We start from the raw sequence: 21,692 nt of genomic DNA on the forward strand, positions 1-21,692 counted from the left end.
TTCATTTATTTAGTGAACCAATTCCTTTTTCACTAGTTATGTCCATCAGTTGTTCCATATCTATGATTCACGCATCTCGTGTGCCGTGGTTACTAACTTGTAGAGATCTCAGCTTAAAATCCTGCAATTCCTGCTTTTAAACTGATATTGTAATAAAATATGGACAATCAACACACACATGGCCTCGCCTACTTTATAAAAATAGTATTAACAATATTGTCCTTCAGTATACTTGCATTCTCACCTCCACCATTCCTTTGCAAAACCCTCAATATTAAATATCTCTGCTTTAGCTTCAGCCTCTCCAATCAGACTCCTTCCTTCAGTGATTAATCTTAACTGTTGACATTTTTTGGCTTTTATATGCTTAAAGAAAATCTTTGCTTTGGCTCAATGACAACACTTGCCTGAGAGTCAGAAATTCATGGGTTCAAGCCCTCTACACAAAATTTTGAGCTGAGGCTAACACTTCAGTTTATTACAGTACTAGTGGACTGTTGCAATCTTTCGAATGGATCATTAAACATAGGCACTCTCTCTCTCTCTCTCTCGAGTCGACAGAAAAGATCCCATGGAGCTACTGGAGAACAGAAGGGTGTAAATTGGCTGCTATGTTTCTTGCATTATAACAATGACCCTATTTAACAAGTAGTAAATCACGGGCTGTAAAGCTTTATGGAATGGCCCAACGTCATAAAAGGCACTACATAAATTCAAGTTATTTCTCCTCCTTTAATACTATCTGCTAGCCCTTTTTAAAATAGCCTTTTAATTTCTTCTAATTTCCCTTGCCACAGTATTATCCAGTGAATCTTGCTGGAAAGCACTTCTGGGTGTGTATATTAGGGGAGTTTGAATAGACTGCCGCCACTCATGGTAAGAACTTTGGAGTGAAAGTCAGCTGCCTTTTCCAAGTTTTCTGACCCTGTTCAACTCATTGAGAAGCACTTAGTCCCTGTCAGGTATACCCAATGCAAATGCAGAAGATATTTTGGATTGTATGGTATTAGGGCGAAGTACTGTCACAGACAGAGGGAGCAATCAGAGGTGATATACTGAACACATCATACACAATTATCACAAATGTAAAACTCATATGTAAAGCACCAGGTCAAACCAGTTATCAATATGGTAGTCCATGTCCAAATTGAGCAAGACCTGGACAATACCCAGGCTTGGGCTGACAAGTGGCAAGTAACATTCAGCCACACCAGTGCCAGGCAATGACCATCTATAACAAGAGAGAATCTGCCCTTGGCATTCAATGGCACTATCACTGAATCCTCCACTATCAATATCCTGGGTGTTACCATTGACCAGAAACTGAATTGGACTAGCCATATACTGTGGCGACAACAACAGGTCAGAGGCTAGGAATCCTGCAATGAATAACTCACCTCCCGACTCCCCAAAGCCTGTCCACCATCTACAAGGCACAGGTCAGGATTGTGATGGAATACTCCTCACTTGCCTGGATGAGTGCAGCTCCCACAACACTCAAAAAGCTTAACACCGGCCAGGACAAAGCAGCCTATTTGATTGGCACCACATCCACAAACATTCACTCCCTCTGCCCCGAAGCACAGTAGCAGCAGTGTGTACCATCTACAAGATGCACTGCAGGAATTCACCAAGGCTCTTCCAACCCCATAACTACTACCATCTAGAAGGTAGAAGGGCAGCAGCTAAATGGGAACACCACTACCTGGAAGCTCCCCTCCAAGTCACTCACCATCCTGACTTGGAAATATATTGCCGTTCTTTCACCGTTGCTGGGTCAAAATCCTGGAACTCCCTTCCTAACAGCACTGTGGGTGTTCCTACACCACATGGACTGCAGCGGCTCAAGGAGGCAGCTCACCACCACCTTCTCAAGGGCAACTAGGGGTGGCAATGAATGCTGGTGCAGCCAGCGAAGCCTGCATCCCATGAATGAATAAAAAAGAAACTTCTGTAGCCCAGAGTTGAAGAACATGCTTGGGCAGGTTTGCAGCCTGACACTTTAATAAATACACTGGAGATAAAGTTGTCAAACAAAAATGTGGCACGACTCAAAATGGCTACAGAAACTGGGCTGTATGAAACAAACAGGGAAGCTACATATATTTTTCATTCTCATGATGTGGTTATCACCAGCAAGAACAACATTTATTGCCCATATGAGCCACTGCAAGTGTTGTGATTTGAGAAAGTGGGATTTGCTTGGCCACTTCAGAGGGCAGTTGAGAGGCAACCATGCTAGCTTGGGGCTGGAGTCACATAAGTCAGCAGACAGAGCAAGGGTGACAGGTTTTCTTCCCCCAAAAGGAAGTGAACTCATTTTTTTTTTTGACTGCTTCCATGGTCACTTATTGAGCCTAGCTTTTTATTGCCAGGTTGTTTAAATGTATTTAAATTCACAACCTCCCATGATTTTAACTCACGTTTTCTGGATTATTAATCCAGTATCAACATAATACCACTCCCCTAAAGTGTGGTTTTACAAGGTACTAAAGGACTAATAGAAGCAGCCAACTTGTATTTAATCAGGTTTTAAAGATTTGTTTTGAAATCTTAAATTTAATTTCCTGCACATCCTGCTGGCAGTGCTACTGGACTGTACAGAACATGAGGTTCCAGCCTCCATTTCTGCTGTGTTGATTTGAACTAATGGGATGATAGATACAATAATTGGCTATTGATGCTCAGGCTTGCAATGAAAGAATGCCATCTGATAGGGCAACCAGTGCCAGTTGAACTGCATCCCAGCAAACACTCTACCCTGTTAAGAGAAAGACTAAGAGGCAGGGAAGGAACAAACGCCACCTCCTTTTTGAGAGTGTTTTCAGCTGAGCAAAGCCTCTACAAGTGCCACAAACAGCAACATCAAGTAGCTTAGCACGGAACAGATCAAGCATTAAGCGAAGCATATCCCTGTCTGTACAGTTTAGTGCCATATTGAATGGTGCCTTTATTCAGGCCTCACTGTGTTCTGCAGGGCTAAGCATTTTTAAATTATTCATTAATTCATTGGATGTGGGCGTCGCTGGTTAAACCAGCATTTATTGCCCATCCCTAATTGCCCTAGTTCAGAGGGCATTTAAGAGTCAACCACATTTCTGTGGGTCTGGATTCACATGTAGGCCAGACTAGGTAAAGACAGCAGATTTCCTTCCTCGTGAACCTGATGGGTTTTACGACATTCGACAATGGTTTCATAGACATTATTAGACTTTTAATTCCAGGTTTTTTGATCTGCCATGGTGGGATTGAGCCTGGGGAACTCTCAAAACCTGGGATATTCCAGGGCAATAATGAAACGTGTCCATCCACACAGCTGCAAACTAGGGAGTGAAATTTATATCCTCAAGTGCAGAGTTAGGCAGGTGCCCCAGCAGGCACATTCAACAGCCCAAATATCAGCAGTGTTTCAAGTGGTCACTAAGCTTAATCAGATCCAGTAAGCTTTACAAAAGGTTTCAAATGCACATTAATATGCAAAAGCCTTCACTTTGCACTGAAAACTTTGCCTTCACCAGCAGTCACAGGCCTGTAACTATCAGTGCCATCACTGTATCTCCTCCACAAACACCACCAGCTTTTGGAAAGGTAGAATGAAAAGCTGTACCACATTTCACATGGACTCTTTATAGAATTATACACACCTAGTGCTCTGTTTGGAACCTGAGTGACAGCACCAACAGGAGAATGGGAGTTGCTTTTGTTCAAATACACTTGAGACATTCTGAAAATGCTCACCATTGCACAGGTGCAGTAAACAGTGAAGGCTGGGGTAGTGTTTGCAACAACCACTGCTGACACAATAAACAAGAAAACATAAATAAAGCTTCCAAGGTTCACCCCCACCCTAGCTCTGAACAAATATCTTTGTCCAGTCTGTCTTCTATCTCCAAATGCTTTGACCAAGCTCACCTTTCCCCATGATACTCGCCTCCTGCTATCTCAATGCTATTCCCAATTAACTGCTGACCACCCGTGGCTCCCACATTAGCTGATATTGTTAATTGTCCTCTCTCCACATGTAGTTTTGACAAAGAGGTGAATAGTACAATCACTCCTCTCCTTGCACCCCTCCCCCCACACCAATTTCTCAGTGACATCCAAACAATGTCAGTTTTCACATTTATGCTGATTCCACCCAGCTAAAGATCACAATCTCTTTCAACCCCATCTGTCTCTAAACTGTCAAATTGCTCATTTTTAAAATTCATTTTATGGGATGCGCGTGTCACTGGCTAGGCCAGCATTTATTGCCCATCCCTAACTGCCCTTGAGAAGGTGAGGGTGAGCTGCCTTCTTGAACCACTGCAGTCCATGTGTTGTTAGGGAGCGAGTTCCAGGATTTTAACCTAGTGAAAGTCGTCGTAGTCCCAAAGGATCATAGGCTGCTCTCATTAGAGAGAGACCACTAATGGTGAGTTTGACCTGAGTGTCACCACACCTCAGGCAAGAGGCAAGGTTGAGAAGGCAGGGCCTTCATAGATGACCTCAGCCGGTACAGGAGTTGAACCTACACTGTTGGCGTCATTCTGCATCACAAACCAGCCATCCAGCCAACCGACCCAATGACAGTGAAGGAACAGTGATATATTTCCAAGTTAGGATGGTGAGTGGCTGGGAGGGGGACCTCCAGGTGGTGCTCCCATCTGGCTGTGTCCCTTGTCCTTCTAGATGTTAGCAGTCATGGGTTTGGAAGGTGCATCCTAAGGAGCCTTGGTGAGTTCCTGCAGTGCATCTTGTAGATGGTACACACTGCTGCCTCTATACGTCAGTGGTGGAGGGAGTGAATGTGGTGCTAATCAAGCAGGCTGCTTTGTCCAGGACTGTGTCAAGCTTCTTGAGTGTTGTGGGAGCTGCACTCATCCAGGCAAGTGGAGAGTATTCCATCACACTCCTGACTTGTGCCTTGTAGATGGTGGACAGGCTTTCAGGAGTCAGGAGGTGAGTTACTCACTGCGGGATCCCTAGCCTCTGACCTGCTCTTGCTGCCACAGTAAGAGGCTGGTCAATGGTAACCCCCAGGATGTCGATAGTGAGGGATTCAGCGATGCTAATGGTGTTGAATGTCAAGGGGTAGTAGTTAATTCTCTTTTATTGGAGATGGTCATTGCCCGGCACTTGTGTGGCACAAATGTTACTTGCCACTTGTCAGCCCAAGCCTGGATATTGTCCAGGTCTTACTACATTTGGACAACAACTGCTTCAGTATCCAAGTCATTGAGAATGGTACTGAACATTGTGTAACCATCAGCAAACATGCTCACTTCTGATGGAAGGAAGGTCATTGAGAGGGCAAGGACACTACCCTGAGGAACTCCTGCAATGATGTCCGACATCCAGTACTGGATGAGCAGAAATTTCTTCCAATTAAATATTAAGACCAATGCTATTGCCTTCAGTGCCTACCATAAACTCCGCTCCCTCACTACCAATATCATCCTTCTCCCTGGCAACTGAGTTTGAACCAGACTATTCGCAACCTTGGTGTCATATCTGGCCAGGAGATGAGCTTCTGACCTTCACTGTACTGCCTATTTTGACCTTTATAACACTGCCTGACTCTATCCCTGACTCAGTCTATCTGCTGTTGAAATCCTAATCCATTATGTCAATTTCTCTCTCCACAGATGTAGCCAGACTTGCTGAGTTTTTGCAGCATTTTCTTGTTTTTATTTCAGATTTCCAGCATTTGCAGTATTTTGCTTTTATTTTAGAGTTATCCCCCATAACCTGGTCAATGTTTATCGTTCAATCAACATCAGAGAGAGATTATCCGGCCATTATCGCATTGCTTTTTTTTGAAGCACAGCAACATTGACATTAATGACTGGAGGAGCTTGCCACCAATTGTTCAAAATGGTGCCAACTGGTCCATCAAGCTACATCACACATTAAGTCATAATGTCTTAATGATGAGGCAGAGCAGCAGCAGAGTAAGAAAAAGGAAGCATATCCTGCACTGCACACCCCACTACCTCGCAGGACATGAACCCCCCCCCCCCCAGCAATGTGAAAATCTAAGAGCCAAAAATCATCTTGCTCAGTCACAAGACCACCCACGGCACAAAACTCACAACCCTGATTAAACGTCATGCTCAAATTGAGAGATAGCTAATGATCACACTGTTCTCTATGGGAGCTTGCTGTGTGCAAATTGGCTGCTGCATTTCCTACATTACAACAGCGGCTACACTCCAAAAGTAATTCATTGGCTGTAAACACAGACATCCAATGGCTGTGAAAAGGGCTATATAAATGCAAGTCTTTCTTATAAAAAAATACCATAACCTTCACTTGGTTCATGGCAATGCAGTTTGTTTTGTCCTGTTGTGTTCCAGTAAGCCAGGGTGTAGAGAGAACATTATCAGTTGCAACAGCAAAGTTCAGGCACTGCGTGAATCACTCTTAACTTAGAGCAAGCTTCTGCCTTAGATATTTCTTTCCATGGTTATAAACAACATGCAGTTAAGTGATTCATGTACAGTTGGACAGACTTTAACCCATTTACAGACTCACAGTTGTACCGCAATACATCGTGAAACAGTCCATTTTAAGAGAAATGGGATCAAAATGCATCAGCTTGGTCAGTAACAGAGTTTGGAGTACACCGTATTTTATGTAATCTGTCAACAGCCAAATAGCTGACTTGCCAGACACCCGTGCAATTGAGTCAGATCTTCCAAAATCGATCCCTCAATGTCCTTCGAAGTCTGGATAGATGCCAAAGACTTAAATGGACGAAGGTTAAGGTAGCAATGAGTCAGCAGCCACGTTACAGTTTAGCTCATTGATTGCCAATAATTCTCCAATGAATGTTTGCCAATCACCTGCTGCAGCTGCTGACTCATTTGAAACAACATGAACCTAAAAGAAAAAGCTTACGATATGCATAAAATGGCAGAAATCCTGATAAATGGGAAGGATACAAAAAACAGCAAAGGGTGGAAAAGCAAGCTGTAACAGCCAAAGGCATGTGAAAAGGAGCTTGCAAGCGATATCAAAATAAACGAAAAACTCTTACCATTACATTAGGAAATAGAGGATGGTCAGAAGCAATGTGGGCCCGTTGAAAACTTAATGGCGATACTGTCAATGAAAATCAAAAAATGATGGGATATGGTGAACAATTACTTTGTGTTAGTATTTACACTAAAGGAAGTAGTCAGCATGCCGGACATTCTAAGGAAACAAATATTGAATCTGGGACAGGGATTCACCAAAGTTAACGTTAAGCAATATAACAGCAATGGATAAAATAGTGGCATTAAAAAGAGTAATGAAAGATCAGATGATTTCCAGCCCAGTGTTTTAAAGGAAGTAGGTGAGAACAATAGAAGATTATAGCTTGAAAAATTGTGCAGCTCATCTGGCTATTTGAGAGGAGAGGGAACCACAGAATTATAGGCCACTCAACCCAAAATCTGCTGTCAGGAACTTGCTAGAATCTACAATTAATGATAGGATGACTAAACATCTTGACAATTATCAGCTGATCAGAGAGCCAGCATGGATTTGTAAAGGGTAGGTCATGTCTGATGAACTTAATTGAATTTTTTGAAGAGGTAGTTAAAGTAGTGGACTGGGAAATGTCTATGGACATTATTATTCACTGTATTAATTAACAACTTGGATGATGGGATAGAAAGCCACACATTAAGATTTGCCATTGACACAAACATGGGCAGCATTTCAAAGCAGTTTAGATAAAATTATAAAGACATAGTAATTATGTTTATAAGTGAAGACAGAAGACTGTGGCAAGTGAATTTCAAAGTAAGAAAATATACGAGGTCATCCACTTTGAGCCTTATAAAAAGAACAAACAGGATACTTCCTAAATGGGAATAGTTAGAAACAGTGGTGGCCCAGAGACTTAAGTTCCAGGTGCATAGATTATTAAAATGTCATGATCAGCTTCAGAAAATAACCAAAAAGGCTAATGCAATGCTAGTCTTTATATCACCCACTTGTATTTTATTGCCGTAGAACTCATGTTTCAGCTATATAAAGCCCTAATCAAACCATATCAGAGTATTGTGAACAACTCTAGCACCACGCCTTGAGAAAGATGTAATAGCCTTGGTGAAAGTGCAGCATAGATAAACTAATAATAATATCTGGACTCCGGTGGTTAAGCTATGAGGAGAGATTAAGCAAACTCCACGTGTCTTACTTTGAATGGAAAAGGTTATTCAAAAGGTCGAACGGCCCACTCCTGCTCCTAATTCTTATGTTATGGCGTGATTTGATTAAAGTTTTCACGATATTAAGCTGACAGAGCGGATAGGGAGAAATTATTTCCGCTAGTTGGGTAATCGAAAACTGGGGGCTGGAGCCTAAAAATCATGGCCAGACCTTTCAAAAGTGAAACTGGGAAAGTTGTAGAAGTTTGGAACTCTTCTGCAAACAACAATTGTTGCTAGATCAATTGTTAATTTTAAAACAGAGAATGATAGATTTTTGTTAACCAAAGCTGTCCCAGAATAAAGGGCAATGGTGGGTATATGAAGTTAAGCTGCAGATTAGTCAGTCAATCTCATTAAATAGCAAAGGAGGCTTTAAAGGTTAAACGGCCTACTCCTTTTATGTTAAAAACAAAAAAACTGCGGATGCTGGAAATCCAAAACAAAAACAGAATTACCTGGAAAAACTCAGCAGGTCTGGCAGCAACGGCGGAGAAGAAAAGAGTTGACGTTTCGAGTCCTCATGACCCTTCGACAGAACTCGAAGGGTTATGAGGACTCGAAACGTCAACTCTTTTCTTCTCCGCCGATGCTGCCAGACCTGCTGAGTTTTTCCAGGTAATTCTGTTTTTGTTTTACTCCTTTTATGTTCCTATTCACCATTCATGATGTTCATCCACAATCTTATTTCTGCCCATTCTCATCACTTCATAATATCACTGATGCCCAAGTAGCACCTCCAACTCTTCGTCCTTCCAAATTTCTTGACATCTATCAAGCTCTCCTCCGAATGCCCTTCCCTTGCTCCTCAAACTCCAAATACCCCATCCAACTTAACACTCTTCCTCCATCAACACCATTGATACCAGATCACACTGTCTCTGAATCGGACTCATGCCTTCCAAAACAATGGAACTCCCTGGCAAATTCACAACTGACGAGATTTAACAACTGAAAACCTGAAGTTAAATCATGGAAAAGTACAGCACTAAGGAGGAGGCCATTCAGCCAATTGAGTCTGTGCTTGTTCTTTCAAAGAACAATCCTGTTCAAACCCCTAAGTATTAATTTCTTTCCAGGGATAGGAACAGGAGTAGGCTATCCAGCCATCTGTTCCATCATTCAATTATTTTTGATCGGTACCTCAACTTCATCTTCTGCCATAGCTTCAAAACCCTAGATACTCTTAGCCAGCAAAAATCTATTCATTTCAGTCCTGAAAATTGTAATTACATCCATGACTTTTTGGGGGGGGGGTGGAAACAAAGTTCCAGACTTCCAAAGCCCTTCCTTCACTTCTAAATAGCCTGGTTCTAATTTTGACATTATGCCTCCTTTTCTGGACTCTGAATAGTTTCTCAAAATCCACCTTGTCAAACGCCTTAATCATTTGAAAGAATTGAATTAAATCATTCCTCAATCTTCTAAATTCAAGAAAATATAAACCAAGTTTATACAACCCACGGTCATAACAGAATTCTTTAAGCCCCATTTCATAAGTGAATTCCCTTCCCTTTCTTCAGCTAAACGCTTCAAGTCTCAACCAACATTACAGCCAGATGTTATTGTCTGAAGAAGCACAAGTGGGGGTCTGCACCCAAATGCAGAGTGGCACATTGAGCTCATTCTTAAGGAGCAAGAGGATCAAATCTACAGTCATTCCCTGACATTCAGCACAACTTCTTAGCTCAATGGTTTGCTCAAGGAAAATGGGTTGTAACACCATTTCAGGACTGGTTGCACTCTTGCAATAGTCTTGCACTCAGAGAATACGGCCTTCAGCTTCCAATCTGATTTGCCCTCGTCCTGCTTCCCTTAGAATAATCAAGTCTAGAGGGAACAAAACCTTGGGACAGTGTTGGGCTGGGGGATTTGCTGGAGGTAGCCAATGAGTAGTATATGGCACTTGAGGTCAGCAGGGGCACTATCTGAATTCATTCTAGGGCAGTCATGTTGAAAGTGGAATCCTTTCAAAGGAACTTTAATCTGAGTTTCTATCTCTCCATTCCAATGCAGATTACAAAGATAAGTAAGAGAAGAGTGGCCAATCAGCCTATCCCTCATTCTTCCACTGAAACTCAAGGACTCCCACAGTCTCTTCCAACCTTTGGAATGATTCCAGAGATTTTGCCCCCACTCCCCTACCGAGCCCATTCCAGGTATTAATCACTGAACCAACACTTCCTGACATCAGCCTCAAACACTGTTTAACAATTTGCCCCTTCATCCCTTAGCCTTACTTATTGTTTAATTTGAAATAGAAGGTAGGGTTAAACTTTTCATTCTAATTTAGAAAAATAAAATACACATATCTGCATAATTTCATCACTCGCTATTGTACTCACATCCTCTGCAGTTCCTTCAGCATCTCAATTCAGTGGCATGTGCAAATCAGGCCATTCTTCATCGTATAATGGGAACTGCGTTTGCATGCTGGACCAACTAAAACCATGTGGCTTTCCTCTCAACTAATGGAATTTCGACCAGAGTACATTCAAAAGGCAAATGAACTCTAACATTTGCAATATTTGAAGGAAACGCTTACCTCTTCTGGTTAAGAAAAACAAACAGTACTGTAGGCAAGTCAAACCAGGAACTTAACTAGTGCAGAAGAACAAATCCATAATAACAGTATGGATTCAAATGGTTGCTAATTTCTCGCCAGTAAAACAAACCATACTTTCCCTCCTGAAGTCCAGCACCATTAGTCTTCCAGAGAGGAGAAAAGGGTTTCTAGCGGTACAGCCAAGGATTTCTAACCATGAATGGTGAATAGGAATTGACCTATAAAAAAAGACCTAAAAACTAGCTACAACGAGAATACTGCATTCTTCCAAAAAGTCTTGCGTTAGAAAGTACTTTTATTTTAGAGAGATCGAGTTAGCTGGTTCACAGTCAATTGTCAGGAAAGAGACACAAGGCAGGGCACCTAAATGCTGAGTGGCACACTGAGCTCATTCTGAAAAGAGCAAAAGGGATCAAATCTTCAGTCAATTCTCTAGCATTCAGCACTTCTTAGCTTAGAGTGGTTTGCTCAGGATAAACCTGTTGTAACACCATTTCAGGTCTGGTTACACCCTTGCAACAGTCTTGCCTTCAGAGAATGTGCTCTTCAACTTTCAATCTGATTCCCCTTCTGCTCCCTCCCACCATTCGACACAGCTGCTCAATGCTAGAATTTATGGTGCCTGATTCAGACAATTACCTCTTCCCCCACTGATAAAAGCAAGGCTATTCAAATGCTTGTTTGAGCAGGGAGTCACCACATTCCAGAACATTAAATATCATCCTCCAGTCTCATGGCATCAGACCAAATACGGGCAAGGAAATCTCCTGATGACGACGTACCATCCCCCCTCAGCCAATGAACTCCTTCTTGTTGAAGTGTCCTAGACCTAACCATCTTCAGTTGGAAGAAGCACTGAGGGTGGCATGGCTGCAGAATGTACTTTGGGTGGGGGACTTCAAAGTCTATCACCAAGAGTAACTCAGTTACACCACAACAGGGCAGGTTGGCAGAGTCTGAAATAGCACAGCTGCCAGACTGGGTCTGCGGCAGGTGGTGAGGGAACCAACAATAGGGAAAAATATACTTGACCTCATCCTTGCCTACCTGCCTGCCACAGATGCATCTGTCTACGACAGTATTGGTAGGAGTGACCACCACACAGTCCTTGGATACGAAGTCCCGTTTTCATTAAGAATACCCTCCATCATACTTTATGGCACCATTAGCATGCTAAATGGGGTAGGTTTCAAACAGATCTAACAACTCAAGGCTGGACAACCATGAGACACCGTGGCCATCACAGCAGCAGAATTGTATTCAACCACAATCTGTAATCTCATGGCCTAGCACATCCTCCCCTCCAACTGGTTCAATAAAGAGTCCAGGAAGGTATGCCAGGAGCAGCACCAGGCATACCGAAAAATGAGGTGTCAACCCAGTGAAGCTACAACACAGGACTACTTGCATACCAACAGCATAAGCAGCTAATAATAGACAGAGCCAAGCAATTCCACAACAACGGATCAGATCTAAGCTCTGCAGTCCTGCCACATCCAGTCATGAATGGTAGAGGACAATTAAACAACTCACTGGGGAAGGTGGCTCCACAAATATCCCCATCCTCAATGATGGGAAAGTCCAGCAAATCAATGCAAAGATAAGGCTGAAGCACTTGCTACAATCTTCAGGCAGAAGTGCCGACTGGATGATCCATCTCAGCCTCCTGCGGAGGTCCCCAGTATCACAGATACCAGTCTTCAGCCAATTTGATTCACTTCATGCGATAAAGAAATGGCTGCTGTCACCAGCTATGGGCCCTGGCAATTGTAATGAAGACTTGTGCTTCAGAACTTGCCACGCCCCTAGCCAAGCTGTTCCAGTACAGCTACTACACGGGAATCTACACAGCAATGTGGAAAATTGCCCAGGGATGTCCTGTACACAAAAAGCAGGACAAATCCAAGCCAGCCAATTACCGCCCCATCAGTTTACTCCCGATCATCAGTAAAGTGATGGAAGGGGTCATCAACAGTGCTGTCAGGCAGCACTTGCTTAGCAATAACCTGCTCACTGACGCTCAGTTTGGTTTCTGGCCTAGTCGATCAGCTCCTGACCCCATCACAGCCTTGGTTCAAACATGGACAAAAGAGCTCAACTCCAGAGGTGAGGTGAAAGTGACAGCTTTGACATCAAGGCAGCATTTGACCAAATATGGCATCAAGGAGCCCCAGATAAATTGGAGTCAATGGGAATCAGGTGGAAAACTCTCCGCTGGTCAGTCATGCCGAGCACGAGGGAGATGGTTGTGGTTGTTGGACGTCAGTCATCTCAGTTCCAGGACATCACTGCAGGAGTTCCTCAGGGTAGTATCCTAGACCTAACCATCTTCAGTTGCTCCATCAATGACCTTCCTTCCATCTTAAGGTCAGAAGTGGGATGTTTGCTGATGATTGTGCAATGTTGCAACTATTAAAAACTGCATTACATTCACTCAAACCCCTATGAATAAGGGCACCGCAGCACCATTTGCGACTCCTCAGATACTGATGCAGCCCATTTTCAAATCAAGGCCTGAACAACATCCAGGCTTGGGCTGACAAGTGACAAATAACAATCACACCACACAAGTGCCAGGCAATGACCATCTCCAACAAGAGAGAATCTAATCATCGACCCTTGATGTTCAATGGCATTACCATCACTGAATCCCCCACTATCAACATCCTGGGGAGTTACCATTGACCAGAAACTGAACTGGACTAGCCATATAAATACTGTGGCTACAAGAGCAGATCAGAGGCTAGGAATCCTACAGCAAGTAACTCACCACCTGACTCCCCAAAACCTGTCCACCATCTACAAGGCACAGGTCAGGAGTGTGATGGAATACTCTCCACTTGTCTGGATGAGTGCAGCTCCAAAAACACTCAAGAAGCTTGACACCAAAGCAGCCCGCTTGATTAGCGCCACATCGACAAACATTCACTCCCTCAATAACCGACACACAGTGGCAGCAATGGGTACCATCTACAAGATGCACTACAGAAACTCACCAAGGCTCCTTATAGACAGCACCTCCCAAATCCAAGACCACTGACATCTAGAAGGTCAAGGGCAGCAGATAGATGGGAACACCACCACTGGAATTTCCCCTCCAAGCCACTCACCATCCTTACTTGGAAGTATATTGCTATTCCTTCACTGTCATTGGGGTAAAATCCTGGAACTCCCTCTCTAACAGCACTGTGGGTGTACCTACGCCAGATGGAGTGCAGTGGTTCAAGGCAGCAGCTCACCACCATCTTCTCAAGGGGAATTAGAGGTGGGCAATAAATGCTGGCCTAGCCAGCAATATCCACACCCCAGGAATGAATAAAAAATGTTTCTGGCGGGGCCAATGCCAACTGTTGCAACTATGCAGGCAGTATTGTGATGCACATTTTCTGGCCCTTAACCACATTAGTGTTGTCTTAGAGAAGCTGGAAATCTGAAAATGAACAGAAACTAAGCAGCTTCTTTTTTAAAAAAAACAAACACATTTGTTCTTTATGGCTGCTTGTTTCCTATTTTATTGCTTTGTTGGCCCTAGATTGCTTCAATACGTAAAGTGGGTTATCAGGTCAGGTCTGATGAGAAGAGGAATCAAGTATATGGTGTGGGAATGAAGTCACATTTAGCCAAAACGGGCTCCTTCCCTGACGGGTATTAGTTTCTAATGATAATCCAACAGCTTTCAGACATTTGCAGTCGTGTCTGTTCAAAGATATGGGGATTTGTTGAAATAAATCCCAAATCACCACAATGCAGAAAGGTGAGCTTGTAGGGCTCTTTAAGATGATGACGGGGTTCAAAGGGGTAGACAAGGCATTTCCGCTTGTTGAGCGTTCAAAAACTAGGGGCCGTATATATAAAATAGTTCCTAATAAATTCAATCGAGAATTTGAGATAAATTTCTTTACCAAGTGGTGAGAACGTGGAAGATGCACCCACATGGAGTAGTCAAGTTAATTTACATATATGCATTAAACAAAAGAAAATAGAATTGAGCAGGTGATTTGAATGGTCAATTTCTGTGCTGTAAACCCAATGTAACACGTCAGACTAAGATCTGAACTCAGCCTCACCCCAGGGTCATAGCCACAAGGCCAACTAAGCTTTAAGCTACACAGCCATGCAGCAACCAAAATGTACCGGTGCAGGCCACATACAAATTGCCTGCTTTAAAATGCTGCACGTGCACAGCCACACAAAAAATCTAAGGGATCAGTACACTTCAAGGAAAGTTAGAGGATACACCACGCCACACTACAGAACCCAATCCACCCCTCCTTTGTTGAAGGCTTGAATGCATTGTAATGATATAGCTCTATGAGCATAAAAGAAAGACTTGCACTTATATAGTGCTTTTCAGGCTGTAACTAGTGGAGTGCTGCAAGGATCAGTGCTGGGACCTGAGCTATTTACAATCTATAATAATGACTTAGAAGAGGAGACATAGAGCAATGCACCCAGATCTGCTGACAATACAAAGCTAGATGGAAATGTAAACTGTGAGGATACAGAGAAGCTGCAAAGAGATATAGACAAGTTAAGTGAGTGGGTAACAAGATGGCAGGTGGAGGTTAATGTGAGGAAGTGAGAAGTCATTCACTCTGGTTGCAACAATAGAAAAGCAGAATTTTTTTTTTTAAAGGAATAAAACTTGTAAACATTGATGTTCAGCAAAACTTTGGGTCTGCTTGTACAAGGAACACAGTTAGCATGCAGGTACAGCAAGCAATCGGGAAGGCAAATGGCATGTTGGCCTTTATTGCAAGGAGATTGAAGTCTTGCTACAATTGTACGGGGCTTTGGAGAGACCATAAGCGTGTGCAATTTTGGTCTCCACATTCAAGGAAGAATATACATGCACCGGAAACAGTACAGCAAAAGTTCACTAGATTGCTCCCTGGGGTGAAAGCGTGAGCAAATTGGGCCAATGTTCTCTGGAGTTAAAGAGAACAAGGGGTGATCTCATTGAAGCATTCAAGGTTCTGAAGGGGCTTGACAGGGCGGGCACAGGTTGTTTCCATGGGCTGGGGAATTTAAAACATGGGGGGCACAGTCTCAGGATAAGGGGATAATCATTTAGGACTAGGAAGAGAAATTACTTCACTCAAAGGGTTGTGAATCTTTGGAATTCTCTACTCCAGAAGGTTGGGGATGCCTAATCGTTGAATTCAACAAGACACATTTTTAGTCTTCAGGGAATCAAGGGGTATGGGGAGCGGTCGGGAAAGTGGAGATGAAATCCAAGCTTAGCCATGATGATATTGAATGGCAGGGCAGATTCAACAGGCCATATGGTCTTCCTCTGCTCTTATCTCACCTTGTGTTCACGGTCACTAGATATCTCAAGACACTTTACAACCAAAGTACTTTTGAAGTGCAGTCACTGCTGTAATGCAGCCAATTTTGCACACAGCAAACCCCCACAAACAGCAATGGGAAAATGGGCAAATAACCTGTCTTTGGGATGTTAATTAAGGGATAAATGTTGGCCAGTGCACCTGGGATAATTCCCTGCTCTTCTTCCATATAGTGATCTTTTACATTCACCAGAGCAGGCAGATAGAACCTTGGTTTAACATCTCATCCAAAGGCCGGCACCTCCAGCAGTGCAGCACTCCTTGAGTGGAAACTGGAAAGACAGCCTTGATCTTTATGCTCAAATCCCAGGGTGGGACTTGAACCCAGAACCTGTGACTGAGAGGCACAAAGGTTACTTACTGAGTCACAGCTGACATTAATGATATTATCTACAACAATAAATATTATGAGAAAATATCAGCCTCTGGAAGGAAAACGCAACAAATACAAGTTCCAGAACTCAACTGGTTAAAACCACACTAAACAGAAACTGCTCATCCAGCTAGGACCACCCTACCATTCGGTCACTAGTTTACAGGGTTATCTGGAGTTGCCTGGGAAGAATTCCAGCCTGAGGTGACAGGGGCAAAGAAACATTCAAGTCCTCGGTATCCGGGAAAAAGAAAAAGAAAGTCAGACAATAGACTTCAGAGCAAAAACAAAAATACCTGGAAAAACTCAGCAGGTCTGGCAGCATCTGCAGAGAGGGACACAGTTAACATTTCGAGTCCAAATGACCCTTCAACAGAACTAAGTAAAAATAGAAGAGAGGTGAAATATAAGCTGGTTTAAGGGGAGGGTGGGACAAGTACAGCTGGATAGAGGGCCAGTGATAGGTGGAGATAACCAAAAAATGTCACAGACAAAAGGACAAAGAGGCATTGAAGGTGGTGATATTATCTAAAGAATGTGCTAATTAAGGGTAGAAAGCAGGATGTGCAAGGTACAGATAGGGGTGGTTTGAAGGAATCGATAAAGGCTAAAAGTTAGAGATAAAACAATGGATGGAAATACATTTAAAAATAATGGAAATAGGTGGGAAAAGAAAAATCTATATAAATTATTGGGAAAAAAGGGGGGGGGAAATCGGAAAGGGGGTGGGGATGGAGGAGACAGTTCACGATCTAAAATTGTTGAACTCAATATTCAGTCCGTAGGCTGTAAAGTGCCTAGTCAGAAGATGAGGTGCTGTTCCTCCAGTTTGCATTGAGCTTCAGTGGAACAATGCAGCAGGCCAAGGACGGACATGTGGGCATGAGAGCAGGGTGGAGTGTTGAAATGGCCAGCGACAGGGAGGTCTGGGTAATGCTTGCAGACAGACAGTGTTCTGTAAAGCGGTAGAATTCAGAGAGTAGTTTGCCAAATGGCGTGCACAGGAAAGATTGACTTTGGCAAGAAATGGGGAATTTTCTCATTTAAAGAGAAGTTAATGCAAAAAAGGTCAACTGCATACAAGATAGATTGCTAAGCAGTTGGTGTAATTGCAATTTGTCCATTCCTTATGGTTTTTTGTTTACTCCAAGCTCAAGTTTTACACATCAGAATCTTAAGCCACTTACTAAAGAGTAATTGAGCTGGTTTTTTGTTGTCATCCATGTGGTCTTAATCTTTGGAGTAGCTTCTCTTAGATGCAACTAAGGCTGAAGAGTCACACCTAACCTTTACAATGAGGAAGGACCACTAGTGGGCATCAGGCATAGGTTTCCCCATTGGGCATCAACCCAGTATTTCAATACCAGATTCTAGTCTCTGCTCAACAAAGCTGTAATTGCAATAAGCAACAGGAATAAAAAAGCAAAGGAAACACATAAGCAGAATTCGAGCACACTGTTTCTGCCTCAGCCGCTGAGCATTTTCTGGTTTCAGATTCTCAACATCCACAATATATTTTTTAAAAAGCTGATGAATTTGTTGAACAAGTTCTCACAAGTTGCCATGGTGAAATTAACTCATTCCCAGCGCCTTAAATATATATTGCTCAACACCAATTAGAAATAATATTCAGAACCAACCTAGCATGTCTGGAACATCAACAGGGCACTCTGCAAAGACTGGGACAGTGTATGGGAGGTTTTACTCTATCTCACCCAAGGTGTATATGACCCGAGCGCGTTTTTTGGGACTGTGCGGAAGGAGCTTTACCCTGTACCCAACAGGCTCTGGGGGCATTTCATGGGATAATGGGTGCCTGGTATTGAAAGTACATCATCCTCCAGCAGTTACAGTGCCCAACGCAGACTGCTTTCCTTGTCACAAAAAGAGAAAATGCTGGAAAAATTCAGCATCATGAAAAAATCATACGGACCCGAAACATTAACTCTGCTTCTCTCTCTCTCTCCCACACCACCCCCCCCCCTCCCCCCCCAACCCCAACCACAGATGCTGACAGGCCTGCTTGAGTTTTTTTCAGCATTTTCTGGTTCTACTTCAGGTTTCCAGCACCCGCCGTGTTTTGCTTTTATCTTTACTTTCCTCGTTCCCTTCCTGGCTGTTTCAAATCGTGTCTAATTTAGAAGTGCCTCGGGAGGCTTTTTGCGTTGAAGGTGCAGCCTCAAAACACCACGTCTGTGACAGGAAGAGAATGACCTGGAAAAACTCAGGAGGTCTGGCAGCATCGGCGGAGAAAAGAGTCGACGTTTCGAGTCCTCATGACCGAGGCAATTCTGCTTTTGGTTTGTTTTTTTTTGCTTTTGTTTTTATATTTTTACGTCTACGACAGGCTCGCTCTTACCTGATGACCGAGATCTGGAACTCCTCCACTGTGATCAGCTTCCAGGACCCAGCCAGGAACTCCTTGCACCAGGTGTAGGACCGGAGCTTGGTTTCCCAGTCCACCTCCTCGCTCCGGCCATCCCGATACTGCTCAGCCTCCGAATCCTCGTACTCCTCCCCATTGGTGTCCGGCTCCTCTCCCCGGGGGCTGGGGTTCGTGGAGCGGTCCCTGGTCCCGACTGCGCGCAGCCGGTGAGGCTCGGGGGTCACCGCATTGCAAGCGCCGTCTCCTTTGCACAGAGCTTTCGCCTCCATTTCCTCCACGGTTGCCAGAAGCAATCCGGGTGCGCCAGTGAGGGGGGGGGGGGCAACAGGCGATTCACAACGGGAGTTTTTTTTTTAAATTGTTAAAAATTCAAATGTTTTTTTTTAAAGAAATAGCCTGAAGATTTCCACTGGCGCTAGCCGACCTCCTTATTAGGAGAGTAAGAAATTAAAAGTCGGCCCACAAAGAAATCATGCCAGCGCCGCTGCCTTTAAGGGGGCTCGCTTCCCGAGTGAGTGCTGAGGAGACAAGGAGGCCAACGCCAGGCAGAGCGATCGGCACTGCGACACGAAGTTACACCCAAGCGGGATGCCACTAGGAATGATAGAGCCGCCTTTAGGCCTCAGCCTCAGCACCTCACCGCCACTCCCCCCCCACCACCACCACCACCACCACCTCCTCCCTCCCACCCCCTGGGCTTAGTCCGTCCGCTACTCACCAGGCTCCGCCTCCGCGGCAGCAAATAAGACGAGACGGCCAGGGGGCGTGGCACCGCGACATTACACCAATCAGACGCAGGCTAATTTTCACCGTACCTGTTATCGGCAGCTGATTGGGTGGGGGTTTCTGACGCCGCGAGTGATTGCTTGAACGTCGGCGTCAATCACATGCAGCGTGGACAATGCCCTGAATGGGGCTGGCGAATTCTGATAGGCCAATGGGATCTGTCCAAACCCACTAGCGTCATCGGATCAGTCTAAAGTAAATGAGCGGGAAATTACAAAAAAAAACAGAATTACCTGGAAAAACTCAGCAGGTCTGGCAGCATCGGCGGAGAAGAAAAGAGTTGACGTTTCGAGTCCTCATGACCCTTCGACAGAACTTGCGTTCGAGTCCAAGAAAGAGTTGAAATATAAGCTGGTTTGAGGTGTGTGTGTGTAGGGGGGCGGAGAGATAGAGAGACAGAGAGGTGGAGGGGGGGGGGGTGGGGGTGTGGTTGTAGGGACAAACAAGCAGTGATAGAAGCAGATCATCAAAAGATGTCAACGACAATAGTACAATAGAACACATAGGTGTTAAAGTTAAAGTTGGTGATATTATCTAAACGAATGTGCTAATTAAGAATGGATGGTAGGGCACTCAAGGTATAGCTCTAGTGGTTTTTTTTATACATAATGGAAATAGGTGGGAAAAGGAAAATCTTTATAATTTATTGGAAAAAAAAGGGAAGGGGGAAACAGAAAGGGGGTGGGGATGGGGGAGGGAGCTTACGACCTAAAGTTGTTGAATTCAATATTCAGTCCAGAAGGAAATTACTGTGCGCCTGATTGAAAGCAGGGCCGGCTAATCAGTGATGCAGGCGACGGGAAGGGGCGGGATTCCTATTTGATTGACAGTTCTGCCGAAGGACAGCCTCATAAGGGGGGGGGGGCGCGAGTGGTATTTCGCGATCTATGATTGGTGCACTCAGAGGTAATTGGCAACAGCTTTGACAAATAGCAAATGAGAGTGAAAAGAGCGCGGAGTGGGTTCGCGCGCGGAGTGATGGAGGCGGTGCAGTCAGGTCCGGTGAAGTGAGGGCTGTTCTCATTCGGGAATGGTAGCCTGGGGGGGAAATCTTCTGAGGCCGCTGTTCGCTTCTTTGGCGTCTGACATCTAATTGTGGCCGCGGCTTCAAGCAGTGCGGGTGGCAGATTGTTCTAGAAACCCTGACCTCCCCTTCCCCCCCGCCCCGGTCCTGTCGGTGTTGCTCACAGCTGAGGGCCGAGAAGGCGCCTGTTTGAGTTTTGGAGGGTTTTTGATAGAGCGAATTGGCAGAATGATCCATATGCAGAGGACACAGATTGAAAACAAAATTGGCAAAAGAGCCAGAGGCCCCGTGAGGAAAAGGCTTTGTCACACAGCAGGTTGTCACATTGCCTTGGAAGGGCGGAGGAAGCGGGTTCGATAAAGAGTTCAGCAAGGAATTTAGATCAATACTTGAAGAGGGGAGGGGGAGGGGAGGAATAAATGCAGGTTTATGGGGAGAGAGCAAGGGACCGAGTCTCATTGAATAGCTCGTTCGAAGAGGCAGAACAGGCACGATGGGCCGGATGGCTGTGAAATGGCTTCGGTGCTGTGAAAGGCGTTTGAATGGGTGGGCAGAGTTGATGGTAGAATGGGACTGCCATGGGTTATGTGGAGGGAATGAGGTTAATGAGCTGAGCCCTTTTTTTTCTTCCTTCCGTTCTCGAGTTTCGATTTCATCCACTGTTTGATGTGGTTTTGGTATGTTATCCATGTGGCCTTTCTAAATACGAGAGTGATGAGCAGCAGGAGCTCTTGAGAGAAATTGTAGCTGGTTAACTCACCGCCTGGTTAACTCACCACCTGGCTGAGATCAGATGCACAGCCTTCCTGGGTGCTTTGATTCAGTACAAGACATGTTTACTGCTAACTAAGGAGAATTGACCATTTGGTTTTTAAAATTTCTTCTGTGACAGTTTCACACTCAAGCTTGTGTTTCTTGTTTCAGTTGACCATGCCTCGCAACGTGGAGATCAAAGCTGCAGTCCGTGACCGGGACCAGCTGATGGAAAAAGCTAAAAGACTAAGCAAATCAGAGGGAGTTTTA

General features: G+C 44.2%; 1 protein-coding gene across 1 annotated transcript in view; it reads right to left on the reverse strand.

Moving 5' to 3' along the window:
* chkb (choline kinase beta) overlaps positions 1-19,499 on the reverse strand; it is a 47,740-nt gene extending 28,241 nt beyond the window's left edge. The window contains exon 1 of the mRNA XM_041202576.1: positions 18,833-19,499. Within this exon, the coding sequence (XP_041058510.1) occupies positions 18,833-19,128 (296 nt within the window). The 5' untranslated portion in view covers positions 19,129-19,499. The remainder of the gene's footprint in view (positions 1-18,832) is intronic.
* Positions 19,500-21,692: the final 2,193 nt, after the last annotated feature.

Source organism: Carcharodon carcharias, chromosome 13, assembly GCF_017639515.1.
Source record: "Carcharodon carcharias isolate sCarCar2 chromosome 13, sCarCar2.pri, whole genome shotgun sequence".
Lineage (NCBI taxonomy): Eukaryota > Metazoa > Chordata > Chondrichthyes > Lamniformes > Lamnidae > Carcharodon > Carcharodon carcharias.